The sequence below is a fragment of the Cebidichthys violaceus genome, unplaced genomic scaffold (genome assembly GCF_023349555.1).
Source record: "Cebidichthys violaceus isolate CVI_PGR_0920_01 unplaced genomic scaffold, fCebVio1.0.p SCAF_1, whole genome shotgun sequence".
NCBI classification, from domain to species: domain Eukaryota; kingdom Metazoa; phylum Chordata; class Actinopteri; order Perciformes; family Stichaeidae; genus Cebidichthys; species Cebidichthys violaceus.
Window position 1 is genome coordinate 12,765,921 of NW_027176262.1, and position 18,482 is coordinate 12,784,402.

General features: G+C 41.2%; 2 protein-coding genes across 2 annotated transcripts; one reads left to right on the forward strand and one right to left on the reverse strand.

The window, feature by feature from the left end:
• The first annotated feature begins 460 nt into the window (after window positions 1-460).
• fkrp (fukutin related protein) lies at window positions 461-3,812 on the forward strand. Its single transcript, XM_068711201.1, has 2 exons — window positions 461-818; window positions 1,120-3,812. Exon 2 carries the CDS (start codon window positions 1,238-1,240, stop codon window positions 2,834-2,836), a length of 1,599 nt encoding a protein of 532 aa, XP_068567302.1. The 5' UTR covers window positions 461-818; window positions 1,120-1,237; the 3' UTR covers window positions 2,837-3,812.
• A 3,061-nt stretch (window positions 3,813-6,873) lies between these two features.
• slc1a5 (solute carrier family 1 member 5) lies at window positions 6,874-13,482 on the reverse strand. The gene is made up of 8 exons (XM_068711189.1): window positions 12,708-13,482; window positions 8,999-9,041; window positions 8,816-8,884; window positions 8,528-8,694; window positions 8,129-8,362; window positions 7,752-7,946; window positions 7,456-7,590; window positions 6,874-7,273 (listed from the first exon to the last, which is right to left on the reverse strand). The coding sequence occupies exons 1-8, from the start codon at window positions 13,244-13,246 to the stop codon at window positions 7,042-7,044; spliced, it is 1,614 nt and encodes a 537-aa protein (XP_068567290.1). The 5' UTR covers window positions 13,247-13,482; the 3' UTR covers window positions 6,874-7,041.
• Between the last annotated feature and the right edge of the window lie 5,000 nt (window positions 13,483-18,482).

Consider the following 18,482-nt stretch of genomic DNA (forward strand, 5'->3'; position numbering starts at 1 on the left):
AACACATGGTAATCTCTTTTAACCAGTAAGATACACATGCATATATGTACATAATAATTACATAATACATTACATAGCAAAGGTTCAAGATAGAAAATCAGCAGTACCGGTAAAGACTTCAGCACTGGGTCCGTTAGCATCCCTGTGATTTAAGTAAAACACAAGTGAAGACATTTATGGGGTAATTTCTAAAACATAACTAATAATCACATGCATCCACTTCATTTTATTTTCTGTTCATAATACAAGTGTGAATACATATTTCTAATATTCAATTGTTGATAATAAAACGATAGAGATTACATGATAATGTAAGAATAAATTTAAATCAAGCAATAATATTTTGCAATTTTTCTGCAAAATTCGTTTTTGTTGCATTTTTTAATATGGGACTTTTATTCTGAAGGATTCAAGACGGAAGTCTTGGCAAACGTGATAGCTTAAAGGTAAATTCGTGCAATTGGGTTTCATGGTTGAGCTTGAGTTAACTACATAGTAATGCAATATTCTGAAGCGATTTCTGTGCACTGTGAATTTAATCTTAAAATGTTGCAGACTCGATTTCAACCACAACCGCACAGACATTAGCTAACAATGCAGATTAATCTCCGTCTTTGCTGCTAACGAATCAGCCAGGTTTGCTTACATGCTACCAGAGCTGGCTGAGATGGACCACCATGAGAACCACATACCCTGCAGTACAACAAGGTTAATAGGCTTAACGCTGCTTCATGCCTCTAATAACATGGCTAATGCACGATGTGAAGAGCTGCAAATAATTGCCCTGTAAAAAATAAAATAGATACATCCAAATTAAGGTGAGTTGTGGTCGTGAATGTTACCAGCCTGTTTAAATTGCATGATAATGCAGCTGACGTTAGTTGCATTTATTTACAATAGAAAACCTTGCATTGAGTTATGGCTGTCCTAGTTTTACATTTAAAGTAACTGATTATGTCTGCACTGCTAACTATTTCAAGTCAGAGTAGTCCACTGTGTCATTTTAAAGTAGCATGAGATTGTATTATACAGTCATGGTATCTTTATATAAACATATACATTTGTGGGATTAAAAGCATAACTCAATCGCTGCATCTTTTCTTTTCTTGTCTTTAACAGGTTGTCTTCAACTCTAATTCCTCTACTATTTCACTAATGGGGACCTAACACCCACCCCTGGATTTCTTAATTGAAACTACTTCTCCTGACAGAAACTGGAAAGTAAACATCAGTTGCCATGCGTATCAGTCTCTGCCAAGGCCTGTTAACTGGTGCCATCATCCTCAACCTCCTCATTCTTTACTATGTGTCCCGGGCTCAGCAGCAAATGATGGACAAGAGGAAAGAGCTTGGCAGGGGCACGAGGAGGGCGGCCCTTCCAGCCTCTGGTCTGGGCGGAGGCCTAGGGGTACCTGTAGGAGCTGGTGGGGAGGCTGGAGTGGTTGGAGGGGAGGGGCACAGTCGTGGCCCACGTGTAACTGTTCTTCTTAGGGAGTTTGAAAACTTTGAGAATTATGTCGGGGATGTGGCTAACTCTTTCCTCCGCCAGAGACCTGAGCTTCCCTTCCTGGCTGTGGCGGACACGTCTCCGTACCCTCCCCTGGTGCTTCCAGAGGGGGCCCGCCTTCTAGTCCTCTCCCCCAGCCCGGACCAGCCACCACAAGCTCACAGGCCAGAGTTTCATGTCCAGACGGAGTTTGTGCTGCTGGTGCCTGACGGGGTGGAGTTGGAACAACCTCGGGCTATCGAGAGGCTGATCAGGGAGTTGGAAGGTGAGGGTGGGGGGCCTGTGAGGCTGGTAGCTGCCCCTGTGCTGGCTCGATCTGCTGTGCAGTGTCTCCACCTGCGGGTGAACCTCAGAGAGTGGACAGCCACCTACTCACCGGCTGCATCTGGGAGCAGTGGAAGTGTGTGTTCGGCTTTACAAGGAGATGCAGTTGTCCTCATTCGCACTGAGGATCTTTTTAATCTCTCTCTCCCTGTGGGGCGGCCCCTCTTCTCCTCGCTCTTCGTCCAGACTGCCCTGAGAGGCTGGAAGGTCAAGCTTCTGGAGAGCCCCTGTTTCGCCGCAAACCATCGCCCCCTTTTCAGCTCCGCCCACAACCAGTGGAAGGCCGACACTCGACTAAAGGAGGCCACCGGGAAGCTCATGAGGAGCTTTGGTCTGAAGCGTCTCCTGCTGCCTGATGGGAAGGAACAGTGGTATGGCTGCAGTAAAGAGACGCCTCGCTGCTTTGGCACTGTGCAGGATGACACTCCAGACTACCTCTATCTGGACCGCTGGACACCTCCCTGCTGTCTGCGCGCTCTCAGGGAAACCACCAAGTATGTCATCAATATTCTGGAGACCTCAGGTGTGCGCTACTGGCTCGAGGGGGGGACCCTGCTGGGTGCCGTCCGCCATCAGGACATCATCCCGTGGGACTATGACGTGGACCTGGGCATCTACCTGGAGGACATACCCAACTGCGATCACTTGAAGAACTTGGACTCTGGCTCTCTGGTGGATGCTAACGGCTACGTCTGGGAGCGTGCAGTGGAAGGAGACTTCTACAGAGTCCAGTACAGCGAGGCCAACCACCTGCATGTTGACCTGTGGCCATTCTATCCACGTAATGGCGTCATGACCAAAGACACGTGGACAGAGCACAAACAAGACGTGGAGTTCCCAGAGCACTTCCTGCAGCCGCTGGTACCCATGTCTTTTGCCGGCGTCACTGCCTACAGCCCCAACAACCACCGAGGCTTCTTGGAGCTCAAGTTTGGAGAGGGGGTTATTGAGAACCCCCAGTACCCCAACCCCTCGAAAAAGAGGCTGGACAGAAGCAAATTATGAGATAGAGATAGAGACTCTGAAGCCCTTTTAATGTAAAAACTTTTTTCTTTTTTTTAAACTGCCTAAAAGATGATGGCTGAAAAATAATATGGTGCCAAAATGACTGCATTTGGTGTCAATTTTACCACAGCTATATCACCAGTTCAATCTCATGCCTGGTCAAATGTTTTCTATTATCAGTATTTGGATGCTAAGTCTAACCTTGGACTGCCTTTTTATTCTTTGTCAGAGTGGTGAGATTTTGTTCGCAAGGGGCATGAACGCTTGAAAGATTTAAATCCATACACTAGTATTTGACACTAGTATACATCAGGCATATCTTAAAGGTATAACTACACGGTGTACTAGATCTGTATGTGTTGTACAGTAAAGTATAAATATGACTGCTGTAAAGATGATAAATACTGTTAAATTATATTGATATTGTTTTTTGTTGAAAACTGCAGTGTGCATTATCTTAATAAGGATTTAAGTTTTTGGACGGAATTATTTGCCCAAACAGGTGTTTTATGATTTATTTTTTACTTTGATGCATTGATTTGCACTGGTTCTTTCAGATTATGCAGTTTATGAATGAATGTCACTGTATTTCGATGCCATTTGGTACCCGACAGCTGTGGCGTGGTGAGTAAATTTCCATGTGGTGAAATGAATAAACACCGTCATTCATGCTCTCATTTTTGGCATATGGAGAGGAAGAAATGTTACTCTATCAGGCCTTAGTATTCAGTTAAAAAACATAATTTTTTTATGAATATTAACTGAATTATGTGAGCACCCACTGTGTATTAACTGAAATGGAATTTCAATTCAGTAGATTAATCAAAGAAAAATATTCCAAAAGAGAAGTTGCACATTAAAACGCACCAGCCTCTCTGGGTACAACAGGTTTCCTTTAGTGTTGTTACTTATGTGTGTGATGTACCATGTTGTCACTCCAGTTCATGAACCGGTGAAATAAAAAGGAGTTGTTACAGATTGATGTTATTTCATTAATTTATGTTCATGAGGATTGTTTGCAAATCAACTGCAAATACAGTGAATGTGCCAGATTGGTAGCATTTATTTTTGAACACTAGGTGGCACCACAAACCTAGATATTATATGGGTTTGTAACTCCTGTAAGTTGTGTTCACTGTACTGCATTATGGGAGTTCATAGCCATCTGGCAGGAGCCCAGGGGGCGGAGGATTTTATGACAGGATAAACAGGAATGCAGCTCGCTTGTTCGTCAGACTGGTCTTGTGTTGTAAACTCGTTTCCTAATCCTACACAAGAAGAGGCTGCTCTGTATTTCCAAATGGCTGTCTCTCACCTATTCATGCTGCACTTATTGTATTTCCCCAAGGTGCATTTGCCTTGTAATTAGATAAGCATCTATACCGTTGAGAGACTTATTTTTGGAAGTAAAAACAAAGGATCTCAGTGCATTTTAAATACGTTTCCCCTCTTGCATGCTGCTACAGTATGGCATCTGGAGGTGAATGACTGATGCAACGTAGCTGTGGAATTTTCATGCAGCCACAAGTCTTTTTTTTTTTTTTTTGCTTTACTGACTGTTGTGCTTGCAGCTAGTCACTGCAGTAAGGGTTTAAACAAACAACAAAGTTTTCAACAAACAGCCAAGAGATACAGCCAAATAAAATTAAAAATGCCTTTATTGTTAAATTCCTAAGGACAGTAAATTTAAACTAACAGGGCAAGTTTTTTGAAACAGTCCAACTGTAACGTCATTACAACCAACATGTGCAAACACCCACACACATATGACAACAATCCTATGTTTGAACCAGACAAACATCCATATGGTGAAAAATCTGGATGATTACATCTTTACAACCTTCCAACAAAAAACAAACAAACACGAAGTGGAAACTGAAGCACAATCAATCAATTTTATCACTCTCTGATTAAATAAGACTGTAGATATGATGTGGACTCAGGCCTGCAATGATTTCATAGACTGCCATCATTGGAAATACTACAAAACTAGTACCATATAAACCCTGTAAGAACACAGATTTGTGAAGAGTTGTACACAACATTGGTAGCACAAACAGCAGTCATTTGGTAGAGCTTTAAACCTGTGAAAGATGATACGGATGGAAGAGATAAACATTCAATAGTGCAAATGTAGTATATATATATATATATATATATATATATATATATATATATATATATATATATATATATATATATATATATATATAGCATTTCAATAAAGTATCACTCGAGGCTCCAGTCAACACAACTCATACCATCACAGCTACACCACAAAGCCTAAAATATCTCAAGTTTCTTAAATGTCCACTGCCACATTCACCAAATGGAAGCAACTTGTACAATCTAGACAGTAACTCACAACTTTAAAATAAAACCAATACAAAATGAACATAACAACTATCACCAACCAGCTAAGAAGACTTGAAGCTGGCAAAAAAAAAAAAAAAAAAAAATTTGGAGTTACTAACATGTCCAACAATGTCTTTGGATTTTGATTATGGAAATAAATATGAAATGAACAAATAATTATCTTAGGCATCACCAATGACATACAAGGATGCCTACAGTATCCTACAATAGTATTTCATGTTTATGGCCATCACAGCCACACATAAATAGGTTTTAAGTGGAGACATGCTTACTTTCAATGAAATCCTTCAGGTTTTCAGGCCTCAACAGTCAAACGAGCCAGCAGTCCACTGCTGCTAGTCTGTCAACGTTGAGGCATCCTTGTAGTGGAACAACTTTTGTTACTTACACATCAGATGACACTAGTCACTCTACACTTTATACAACATTAAACAAATGTCCTTGTTACAGACTGTGCTTTAAAGTCCATGTGTGCCTTTCTAAGATGCGGGTACCTACACAGAGCAACAGCATGAGTAAAATGTAGGCTATAACAAAAGAAAAAATCTCCTTGGAAATGTCATTCAATGTTAGTAGGAGTTAAACGGTCTCCTGCCTTTTTGCTGAGTTGGTGCGAGTTTTTGGTCTTTTTGGAGTATTAAGTACAGTCTTCAAGCCATAGTTAAACCTGAGGTTGTGTTGCCTTCTATCGCATTGATGTCCATGAGAAAAGGCAGAGAGGCTCTGAGGTCAATTGGTGTCCAAGCATGTTGACGTATTTTGAGTCCTTGAGAAAACGTTATATTATTTAGCTCTGGACAGCTATTGCGTGGAAATAAGAAGAACAACCGTTTGTGCCTTTTGTCATACAGACATCATCAGCCATTTACATGCAGAGTATGGAATATATTTAAACTAGTGTTCCATATGACAAATCGAATACAAGATACACAGTTTAAATATGTTGTACACAATCTGCATGAAAGTGGCCATAATCATGTGTATAATAAAATACACCAACAATTCATGTTCATATACAAAGCATTAAGAGGATACATTTCACAACAAATATAATCCTGTTCCTGTCCGGGAAGATTGAAAGTTGACAAAAGTTCAACACAAACGGAAAAAACAAAAAAGATGAAAGTAACAAAAATCATTGTAAAAAAGGTTTAGATGGAGAATATGAAAACACAGGCTGGGTGCAGCAAGCTGTGTGTGGTCCTCCTCAACTTTTAAAGTCAGAAATCTTCATGCGTTCCACCAGAAAGTTGACAAAGTGGTAAATACCAGTTGTGTACAAATTGGTGCCAGGGGGCCAATCGGTAAATACATCCATGTAACTTCCATTTCTCCATCATAAATTGATGTAACATTTCTTCAATTTGTAACATGAGATCTGCCATTACCGACATCTGGCAGGTGGTCACTGATCCAGCCTCTCGACATCCCAGTGGGTGTGTACATTATATTGGTGAACACCTGAATTATACAACTTGGTCACAGGGTAAAATTCTGACTTTAAAATTGACGAGGAGTGAGCAAATGAAACATTAGTAGCCAGACTAATGTACACCGTCTCTCAAAAAGGAAACAAAAGTTACTGTGCATAATATGGATTTTGAATTCCCCCCCCCCCCCCCCCCCCCCCCCTCCCTTGACTTTTTTGCTTTCTGCCCAGAACAGTGTTGAGGACATAGATCTTTTCATTGAATAGTAATGTACATGTCCATCCTCTCTTTTCTCCAGGGCAGAAAAAAAAAAAAAAAAAAAAAAGGAACGGAGTGTTTTGGTTTTGCAGGGCTGTAAAAAAATACGTGAACGTGTCATTGACGGTGCCAGCAGGTGGATCACATGACGGACTCCTTTTCACCGGACAGAGACTTCTTAGCACTGTCCCTCTCACCTCGCTTCTCAATAAGCGGCGAGTGCTCAGGGGCAGCAGCTGACGGGTCTCCTTCCAGCCTGACCTCGCTCAGCTCTGCTCCCTCCTCTTGTTTGGCCGAACGGTCCACAAAGTTCTGCAAGAGCCCGGCTCCAAAGGCATCGCCCTCTACGTTCAGCACCGTGCAGGTACGGTCACTATTTTAAAAAATAAATTAAAAAAAAGACAGAATGGATGGCAATTTTAATATTAGTGGCTCAGACAATAATGTCGTCAGGGAGCATAGAACATTTAGATTAAACTATGTGGAGTAGGGCTCATCAGTTGCTTGGCTATAGTGCTCTGTGTCTACATGTCATACAAAATGTTTTGTACTCACACAAGCCAGTCAACAGCCAGGATGAGAGAGATGTCATTGGTGGGCAGTCCCACCGCCTCCAGGATGATGGCTAAGGTCAACACACCACCAGCAGGTATACCTGCAGCGCCAACACTCGATGCTGTAGCGGTCACACTGACACATAAGGAGGGAAGACGACACAAGTTAGACTCTGATCGAGCAGATCCATTTTCACACATACAATTTCCAAGTGTGGCGATTGTACAATTTGACATAGTATTCAATCCAGCTGTGTAACGTGTCTGTGGGCGTGTTTCAGTGACTTTAGGACGTACAGGATGGTAATGACTTGGATGAAGTTAAGAGAAGTGTTGTTCAGCTGAGCTATGAAAACTGCAGCCACACACTGGAAGAGCGCCGCCCCGTCCATATTGACCGTCGCTCCGATGGGCAGGATGAAACGGCTGATGTGCTTGGATACGCCGTTATTTTCCTCCACACACTTCATCATCAGGGGCAGAGTGGCAGAGCTAAGAAACAAGGAACGTGTGAGAGGTATGTACATGTGTGTTTGTAAAGTGAAGAAAAGTGTGCGTGTTTTAAGACAGGACATCCTCAATATTAGATATTTAACAACCAGAGAGAACAAACAAGTGTGTGTGTGTCTGTGTGCGGGTGAGTTGGAGAAGTGAGTGAGCAGCGAGTTTATTACCTGGAGCTTGTTCCGAAGGCTGTTGCCAGAGCTGTAAATATCCCCCAGAGGAAGGTGTAAGGGTTCTTTCTTGTAATGACGAAGTAGATGGCAGGCAGCACGAGAAGGCCATGGATGGCATGTCCGATGATACAGCAGGCTATATATTTTCCCAGACTGGCAAATAGTGTGCCAACATCATCCATTTCAACAATCTTGCCAGCTACAAGGAACATGATACCAAAAGGGGCATACCTGTAGAGAGAGTGCAAGAAAGAGAAGGGACCTCATTAGATAAGTATGGTTCTGGAGCATGGCAAAAAGAAAAGGCCTCTCATATTGAATGATTAAAACGTTTGTAACCCAGAGTTGATTTCATTCTAATCCCTCCCAACCCAGCAACATGCAGGTCTTTCTTACCACATGATCCAAGAGACCAGCACCATAGTGGCCTCGTTGAAGGAGTTGAAGAACTTAATGAGGATCTCTCCTTCCTCGCCAAGCTTCCTCAAAGCCACACCAAACACAATGGCAAACACTACCAGACCAAGAATATTCATGCCATCCTGGTCTGTTCCAAAGGGCACCTAGAGACACAGGAAATGCACAGTCAGGACACGCAGACCCACGCCGTCATTCTAGAGACCAGGTCCTTCGTGTATTTGTGGTCTATTTTATGTGGACAACTAGGCCATTCACTTTACTCACCTTCTCCACTGAGACGTTGAGGTTTCCATCTGTGCCATTCTTGGTAACCAGCTTGTAACTGGTCGCATACTGGATGAGAAAGAAAGTTTTGCCCAGTTAGTTTACTATCCAATCTAAATATTTCCTTTGTATAATTTAAAATCATAATTATGTCAAATTATATAATCGAAGTGCAGTACTTACTGATTGAAAGGCAGCGGACACCAGGTTGGAGGGAAAGATGTTTCTGTGGAGAGAGAAAAAAAACAAAAAACAATTCAACAAAACTTTTGATCAGTGTGTACCAGACGCTTTGGAGAAAATCCAATGAAAAAGATGTGGCTGTAATTGGAGGGGGAGAAATTACAGATTTGGGAACTGTAGAGCAGAATACATTAAAAGTATGTGTTGTTTTTCTGTATCTGCTCATACAATAAAACAACCCTGACCAACTATGAAGGACACGTAGCGCAAGGACACATTTCCTGCAGGGCAAACACATTGTAAAGCCATAAACTAGCCTCCGTTTAGTTCAGAACCATTTCTGATGAAGTCTGAAATGTTTGTCAGAATAGAAGAGTTTATATCAACTAGAAAGCACCGTCCTATTTTATAGCCACACGTTTAAAAAGACACTAGTTTGTTCTTTCTTACACAGAGACAGCGGCTATACCCTCTGGACATCACAGATGGAATCACAAGATTGATCATGTGGAAATAGCTGAAAGCATTTAACAAATAATCCCCTTCTTATCCACTCTGCCTAACTGCTAAATGCTGGTGTGTCATTCATTCTCCGCTAGAGAGTACACATAGGTACATAGTTCAGACTGTATATTAAATCTGTAAATAACTCATAAACCCATGTGTCCCTGATATGCCTATATGTAATGGATTTACAGTAATAAGGCATTACCTTCATAAGCTCTTTCCAGCCATTCATTCATTCCCTTACATTTGAACCATAATACATAAGAATTAAAAATCATGTGATTAGGGCAGCATGAAACAGAGGCTATTGTTTTTCATAAATAATGCAGAGCTGAAACCTAAAAGGATCTAGTTTCACGGCCTTGTTCTTTGCTGTAGCTACTTCATTCCCGGTGCAAAACACAGTTTTAATGAAAGACAATATTTAAATACACTCTTGGGGCATTTACTGACAACCAAAGGTTTCCCCCACACAGTTGTTCAACACTGAACAGGTTAAACTCCTTGTACAGGTTCCTATTAAATATGCATGTTGTGCTAAATATGTGGTATGTTCAACGGTTTTATTAATTTTAGTTTTGTGGAGTTTTTCCTTTATCATAAAGGAGAGGGTCTCATACACTGTACATATTCTGAATATGTAGTGTATGAGATCCTCTCAGTACAGTACATACTGTGGATTGTTGTCCTACCACTCCATTCATTCGATTTGGTTCTTCAAACGTCATTAGGCAGGTGCGTTTCTTTTGTTTGCGGCACATTACTTGGCCAGCTGTTCATTACACCAGGAACTGGCAACAAGCAGGGAACAACTAATGCCGGTCAACGTGGAACGGTAAATGTTTAATTAGCATCAACAATGATTCAAGGTTCTTGATGAGGGATGGACTTAGAGGTGAACTATGCCCCACCAAGATGTATACACATATTCCTACGACCTAAGATCAAAATTAGGTAAACGGTAAGTAGCTGATGTAAAAGACAAAACTCATATACCGTTTGTTTTTTTTTGAAAGCTGATGTAACCCATCAAATACAATAAGTACTTAAAAGCAGCAAAAGGTAAACCTCTTTTGAGAAATACATTGTGCCACGTGATCAGTATTTAATGTCACTACCAAACTAAACAAAAGGGTAGGAGATAGGAAATGTCAATAAGGATGTGTAGGAGCGGCTCCAGTCAGAGTTTAACCCATCACATGCATCACTCGGCTGACATGTGGTCTTTTACTATCCTGTCTGGACAATGGCAGAAAAGCATTTAATAGTGTCTGAACAATAACCAGGGCGTTTTTTACGCTTGAAGAGCAGCTCCTCAGTCAAAGTCTTTCCGTCTTTGTTGTAAAACTAACCGGGACACCAACGGAGAGGGACCGCTCTAATGAGAGGCACAGGTTTTGTCTGCTGTCCTATTAGGATAATGTGTCAATGTGTTTCTTGTGTCCTGCATGAGATAAGCATTACTGACTTTGTTTTTCTTCTTCTTCACAGCAGCATTCAAGATGTTGCGTTCAGGAACATCAGTTAACAATAAACTGAGCCCGCTATACTGTTTCTAGTAGTAAATCACATTTCATCAGAGCTGTTAAACATGAACAGTGAGCCAGACAAAAAGGCTGAATAGCCCATCTGAGTTTTGTAAACCAGAACAGATACAGTTATGTAAGGGACACAATGTTAATCCGTCACGGGTTACGTTTTGCCCCGTTACTCTTGCATGTCAATTTTAAATGTGTTTAGGAGGTGTTGCCAGGGCTAGGTCACACTGCTGGAGGAGGAGAGAGGGTGGAAGTTCTGGTTTCTATTAATACACAATTTCATAACTCATTCTAAGAATGCTCAAACTAACCAAACACAATGATGCAATAGAGCCCCAAATGTATAAAAATTGTAGGCGAACAGTGATTTTCTGTTAAAGTTAAGCATCAAGGTAAGTTCATATCCCTCAATAAAAAAAAAACTCAGATGTAACACTTTTTCTGTTTAAAAAGGCATCAAATAAGCCAATAATGGATTGTCGAAGAAAGTACATCACATGTTCCCACAAAACTCAAAAGTAGTAGGTTTGTACTAAAAGGGAAAATATGACGGGCCTCTTCAGCAGAGCTACTATGTGTGGCAATTATGTTTACGAAAGGTTGAGGTTCAATACACTTTATCCTTACAGTACACTAATCTAATGAATAGCTGCTGACTCAGATAAGCAGGGACATCTCTGTCTGTTTTGGTGTAAAACAATGTGTAAAATAGAAGAAAAAAAAACAATGCGCATCTACTTCATGTAACATGTTTAACTTCAAATTCAATACAGGATAATGTGTCAGAAGATGTTGACATCTCACTATTTCAGTCGCTGAGTCATGTTTTCCCAATCTGAGTCTTTTCTCAGTCATTTCTCATGAATGTGACACATTGGGGTGGGGACACATGGTGTAAGCTACTGAAGCCTAAATAGATATGTTAAAGCAGTGAGGTGAAGAATGGATACACTCTGTGCTCAAAGTGGAAAAAAGCTCACCAAATTTAAAAACAGGGGCAAAGGGCACTGACCCATCCGTCTGACATCAATGAGGGGTTAACGCAACATTTCTCTCGCCACGTGTCTGTGTCGGTACATTAGCTTTGGTCTCTATAAATGTCTAAAGCAGAAACTGCATCCGGTAGTTATTTCATTGGAACTCAACTTCCTCTGAAATCATCGTTAAGTAGACTAAAATTAGAAGAGCAGCGCTGTGCCCGGTTTTATATAGTACCAAACGGGGCAGAGTTTCACCGCACAGCTCAAAGTGGCAAAGGCGTCCGTCACGTGGAGTTACCCCACGTGGCAAAATTATAAACATAGAACGTGAAATAAAACCTAATTAGTTAAACAAGTATAGTTCTTCTGGAAAGAACGTCGTAAAGAAAAGAAGGACAATGGGGTGCTTTAATCTGTCCGTGACAACTAGCGCGCGTTGCAGAGCGCGCTCTGCTGAGTTCCCCCACAACGTGCACGAAGACGCGGCTGAGCTGATGCAACGGCTTGCTGTCATTACAGCGACAAAGCTCACATAGCTAGAGGCAAAATACCGTGACGTCTAATTTAGCCAACTGTCACAGTGGTTAGTGAGACTTGAACAGATACTTAGGCTGACGTTGCATTCATACACAATTCTACATCACAATTAAACTATTCGTCTTTAAGAGCGGGGGGTTCACTCACCTGACCAAATCTAAGAAGGAGTCGATCACTTCTTTAGCGGCAGGCACTTCGTCACCCAAGCCCTGCACCTTGGGTTTGGCCATCGTCCCCGACCCCGGGGTTATGATGAAAGCCATCACAACCCCGATGGACGAGGCAATCAACGTGGTGACCAGGAAGAAGAGCATAGCCCAGCCGCCGAGCTTGCCCAGGGCTTTGGGGTCGATGCTGGCGGCCCCGGACACAAGGCTGCACACCACCAGGGGGATGATGATCATCTTCAGCAGCCGGATGAGCAGCTCACCGGGGAAACCGATGTAGATCACCTGGGTCCGGGTCAGCGTCGCCTGCTGCGCGCCAAGTCCAATGAAAACCCCGATGATGACCCCGGCCACGGTGAGGATCACCAGCAGGTTGGCCATCACTATCCTCTTCACCCGCTGGGACAGCGGCTCCCGGTTGCCCTTGTTGTGGCTGTTCGTTCCGTTGGCCATCGGCTCATCGAGGTGCGTCTCTCCGTTGGATAACTTCCTCTCCTCGATGTCCATCTTCTCAGCCATAGTGCGCGTTGAAAGTCACCCTTACAATTATCCAAATATCACTAGTATGTGACCAAAACTATTGTTAATGTGGTGGGAGTAACTTTTAATTATACTCGCACTATACTGCCAGCTTCCTGTACACTAACGCACGATGTTCGGTTGTCCCACAGCGTTTGCTACTTATCAGGGAAACCAATCCCCACCCATGTGACGCACGAGATGGGCGTGTTTAAATAGAGAGCATGGCAGCTGGAAATTACGTGACTGTTCCATTTACATACATTAAAACAAAATGCAAAAACTATCAGTCGTGTTTCTCGTAAGTTGTTATATTCATATGCTATTTGAGGTTGTATTCATGTCTAAATGTCACTTTCATTCCTTTTAGATGAACACAATATTGTCCGTTTAAGGGTGGGCAATGAGGACAGGTACACCACCATTGTAGGTGGGCTTTGCTGGTTAGACTGTATGATTTATTTTGGGCTGTAGTCGAGGTCTAAGCATTTGAGGATTCTAGTTAAATCTACATTTGTGTTTAATCTTAAACACATCATCTTACATGATGTAATTTTACATCATGAAAATCTTACATGATGTAATTTTACATCATGTAAGACTTTCTTTTCTGACAAATGTCTCACCACTGCAAATATTTATGGTGTCTTGGAATTCCAGGTGGGCAGGAATTATTATTTACAAAATACAATTTTAGTTGTCACATTCAGTGTATTGAGGGCTACATTAAGGCACAAGTCAACTTCCTCTTGAAATCATCGTTAAGTAGAGTAAATTAGAAGAGTTAGAGTTAGCCCACGTGGCAATATTATATACAATATTATATACAGTGTATATATATATATATATATATATATATATATATATAACATAGAACGTGAAATAAAACCTAATTAGTTAAGACATGTATAGTTGTTCTGGAAAAAACGTAAACAAAAGGGACCATGGTCGCTCCATCAGACCGCAACTGCTTATTGTCATTACAGCGACAAAGCTCACTTAGCTAGAGGCAAAATACCTTTACGTCTAATTTAGCCAACTTTCACCGTCCAGTGGTTAGTGAGGCTTATTTTTATTTGTTTACATTTGGGAGTCCTAAACCAAATCACCTAACTAACGGGTGTGGTGAGACGGTGATGGGGGTTCACTCACCTGATCAAATCCAAGAAGGAGTCTATCACGTCTTTAGTTATTAGAGTGCTGCATTTAGGCACAAGGCATTTTATTCTCTGAAACTACAAAGTAATGTTACTCTGCACTGCCTCACCCATCTCCTTGGGCAATGCTCATGTTTATTTTTGCTTATATTGTGTGTAGTACATCTAGAACAGCAGATGTTCTGGGCCAAATTACTGAGAGAATAGAATGAATATACTGTAGTTTGAGACTTTGCAGACTACTCACTCACTAATTCATTGTGTTAAGGCAATACATTTTTTGGCTTGATGTAAACTAACCTGAAACTAGCTACTAGTATTGCATCATAGAGTGAAAAGCATGATGCAAATCCCCTTGACCATTTATGCAAATCAGGAAGCTGAAAGAGAATTTAGAAAACGTTAAAAGTGAGGACATTTTTTTGAAAATTAAACTTAATCTAAAAGCAAAAAATATAAAAGCCTCTGCCAACAATAATCTGCTACTCCCTTTTATTAGAGTAGTTCAACTTGGCTGCATTAGCTAAGAAGCAGAGGCTCTGCCTATACAGCTGCCTGAAAGGAGCTTGCCACTGGACTTTGATGAGACCTCCCTCCTCTGTGTGTTTATTTGCTCTCCTCCCAAGTACCAATTCAGCAAAGAAAACCATTATTGTTGTATTTATACCATCAAAGGGAAGTGGATTGTGGAACCACAAGGACAGCAATGAACTTAAACTAATCATCATTTGAATGACAAAGAATTATAATTGAGGAGCAAGGCTCCTTAATTTGAACTGCACTGTGTCCTACCCAATCATTAGAGAGACAGGGAAGCATGGAAATTGACCACATCTTTCTACTTCCATTATGATATTTACACTGATGAGTGGCGCCAAAAAATAAGAGTGAAAGTGAGTGAGAGCGAAAGTTTGGGATGGAAACAGCCAAAGAACAGTATCAAATTTTCTAGAAATCATCGTTTCCCGGTTAACCTTTCTGCAGTTTCTGGTAAGATGTGTATCAAACTGTGAAAAGAGACAGACTCGCATTGTCTGAAATACTGAGGACTACAGTCTGATAGTTTAAGATGTTTTTGTAAGGGTCCATGAAAGCAGTGGGTTATCTTACACTCAAACAACAATCCAAGCCCCTTTAAAACGGTGTCCCACCGGTAGAAATTTGTGGGAAAAGCACCTTTAACAGCAAATAAACCCCACAGGACCATAAGTCAGGCTGATAGAAAGACGTCCTCTCAGTGCTCAGTTTGTTATCTCAAGCTTGTTCTTTGTTCCCTCTGACTGTGTGAGGGATTTCGCTGCGATTCTGTGAAATAGTGCGTTACTCTGTGAGAAAGGACAACTTCAATAGCTAAACCCGCAGGCTCATGAGAGGCGAGAGGTTTTTTTTAGAGTAGGCCCCATCTATAACAACACCCTGCACACACACACAAGCTGCACATGCTGAGGACATGATATTTTGCTGTGACAGCAATATCTCAAAATTTGACTTGTCTTCTAACGTTAAACAAGAACGACAAAAAAATACAGACAAGAGTCTTCAATCAGTGATATTAACAGAGCATGCTGTGTACATAAGCACACCCATGGCAACCGCTTAGATTTTTGGTTTAAATATTCTTCTAGGAATCCTTTGCCTCAATCTAACTGACCACTGAATTTCTTTTTCACTGTATATGTGAAGGGCACTTATACTGTACCCAGCCTGTGCAGTTTCAGCTTCTAAGATGATGAACTTGATAAACAGCACCTGCTTTTAGCATGTTAGCATTTTTAGCTCAAAACACTGCCTACAGCCTCAGAGAGCGTGATGCTGAAGACTCATGTGATATAAGTCATCTCAGGCGTTCAAAGGTTTTGTTGATGCACTATCATAGAAACTCATGATATAACAATGTGGGTTCTGAGAAGCAAAACAGGAAGAATGCTTGTAACAAAGATAAAAGTGATTCAACCAAATCTGAAAAGCTCAAATTTCCACCAGTTTGTTCATTTTCCCCCCTTTGTATACTGTATATGTGTATGTTTTAATGGTGTGTTGTGCATTGTGTATTGTATACCCTTGCTGTACTTGGAGGAGTCAAAGACAAATTTTAGGTGAACAATAAAGTCAATCTAATCTAATCTAATGTTGTACCAAAGGCACACAAGAATCATGTGACCTCTGAAAGTGGGACACAGGAAAAAAACTAACCAGTCGGATTTGGACAAAACATAGCTGTCTCAGGTATCGTGAGAACAGGTGAGAAACAGTAGAACTAAACAATAAATAAATTGGAAAGGTGGAGTCAGAAAGGAAACTTTATACTACAGCTTAATGTACCATCCAGTAACTGAATGCTACTGTCATGTAGAAGGACCAAGGTGCTATATAAAAAGGCTTTCACTGACTGCAAGCTCACCTCCAAGGGACAATGTAATTTGTAAAAATTCTACAAAAAAAAGCTTCCACAAGATCATAAGAATGTGTGTCCATAAACAACATGGTATAGACAAGGAATGTACTGAGTCATGAAAACGCAGCATGTCTAGATTCAGCACCAGTGTTATACCTGTAGTCCAGAAGTGACGAGAATGCTGCTAAACCCTGTCTGATCTCGTAGAGCCTTATGTGACCAGGAGCGCCCCCTGAAATTATTCACGGATTTACTCTATAATCAGACTCACATGCCCCATGTGTCTGTTACAGCCTGCCTTTCATAACCACTGACTTCAAGTACAGAAGAACTTGGATTTCATTGTAAGAAATGTAGTTCTCTAAATTTACACTTTTTCACTTCAATCATATCAATCACATACACAGAAGAGAGAATGAGAGAAGCTTTGGATCTTAAGGGTCTGATTCAATTTTAGTCCCTTTATGTCTGCTGGCAAAGGGACAAATAATAACTCAATTTGTTTGCTTTTAATGATTCATTTATTGACGATTGAGAGGTGGAATGCCTGTAATTTGCCAAGGCTAAATTACTACAATTGAATTGGTTGTTGGTTGGTTGGATTGCTGTTTACCCCTTAAAGGGCAAAGCTTCATATAGCTGTGCATCTTTTTTTAATCTTCCCCATGCCCGACAGTCTATATACTCTTTCTCACACTACCCTCCCCCATTCACAAACACTTTGGGTGAATTATCCACACACTGTGTACATTTGCACAAGGCATCTTGAAAAAAAAAAAGAACCTGTTTAAACCGCACCATGTGTTGGAAAGTTGTTTTTCTGGCCCAAATGTTCTAGTTTCAAATGTTTAACCCCGCACTGCTCCTCCCCTTCCATCACATTTTCCTTTGCTTTGTTTTTGCTCTAAGGCCTGGTTACTGGGAAATGCTGACAAATTGTTTTGTACCCATAGGTAATGTATTTTAAGTGGATCTGGCACTTGTTTTCTGTTGTCTCTTAAATGTGGTAGATTTTGGCAGCTAATACTGCATGCTAGCAAACACAGATGTAATGAGATATCGAGTGTTATTTTGCATTCTTGTTAGCTTTTGATTTAATTATCATATCAAGAAAATCCTCCTCCCCTCTTTAGTCTTGGATGCTTCTGTTAAAAATGGGACCGAAATTATGCTTTCTGTCCCCTGCCTCTCCTCACAGTTAGTAATTTGATCTTTCTACATGCTCCCTCTCTCTCCACTTGTAATAGGTGGAGTGAGTTACCTAGTGGAGGTAATAGCAACGGTGTAGTCAATGCAGGTCAAAACACACCCTGCCTCTCCCTCAGGACACGGAAGGCCATCAGCATTCCCTCTGTGCCACTGTAAAAGATGGGCAAAAAAACAATACCAGCCGATCATGTGCATGCATGTCGTCACCACAATGTGTAAACGTGTATGTGCTCATGTTTGTGTCACTGTGTGTATTAAAAAGACCTGCATTAGGCTGAGGTCAATCAATAACACACAGAGAGGAAAGCAATCAGCTGGGACTGGTTGTCCTCTGTGCAGGCTCATTGCTTTTCCTGCATAGTCATGAACGCAGCTAATTCTTACAACAAGACTTTACTGCTTTTTTGTTTTCATTCTATTCATAATTCAGCCAACACTTTTAGAGAAATGGAATCTAAAATGTTTCAGTCGTCAC

Coding starts and splice junctions, on each gene's coding strand:
- fkrp (XM_068711201.1), top strand. CDS start 1,238: ATGCGTATCAGTCTCTGCCAAGGCCTGTTAACTGGTGCCATCATCCTC.
- slc1a5 (XM_068711189.1), bottom strand. CDS start 13,246: ATGGCTGAGAAGATGGACATCGAGGAGAGGAAGTTATCCAACGGAGAG. Junction 7,947..8,128: donor GCCTTCGGAACAAGCTCCAG/GTAATAAACTCG, acceptor CTTGTTTCTTAG/CTCTGCCACTCTGCCCCTGA. Junction 7,274..7,455: donor CTGGCTGTTGACTGGCTTGT/GTGAGTACAAAA, acceptor TTTTTAAAATAG/TGACCGTACCTGCACGGTGC.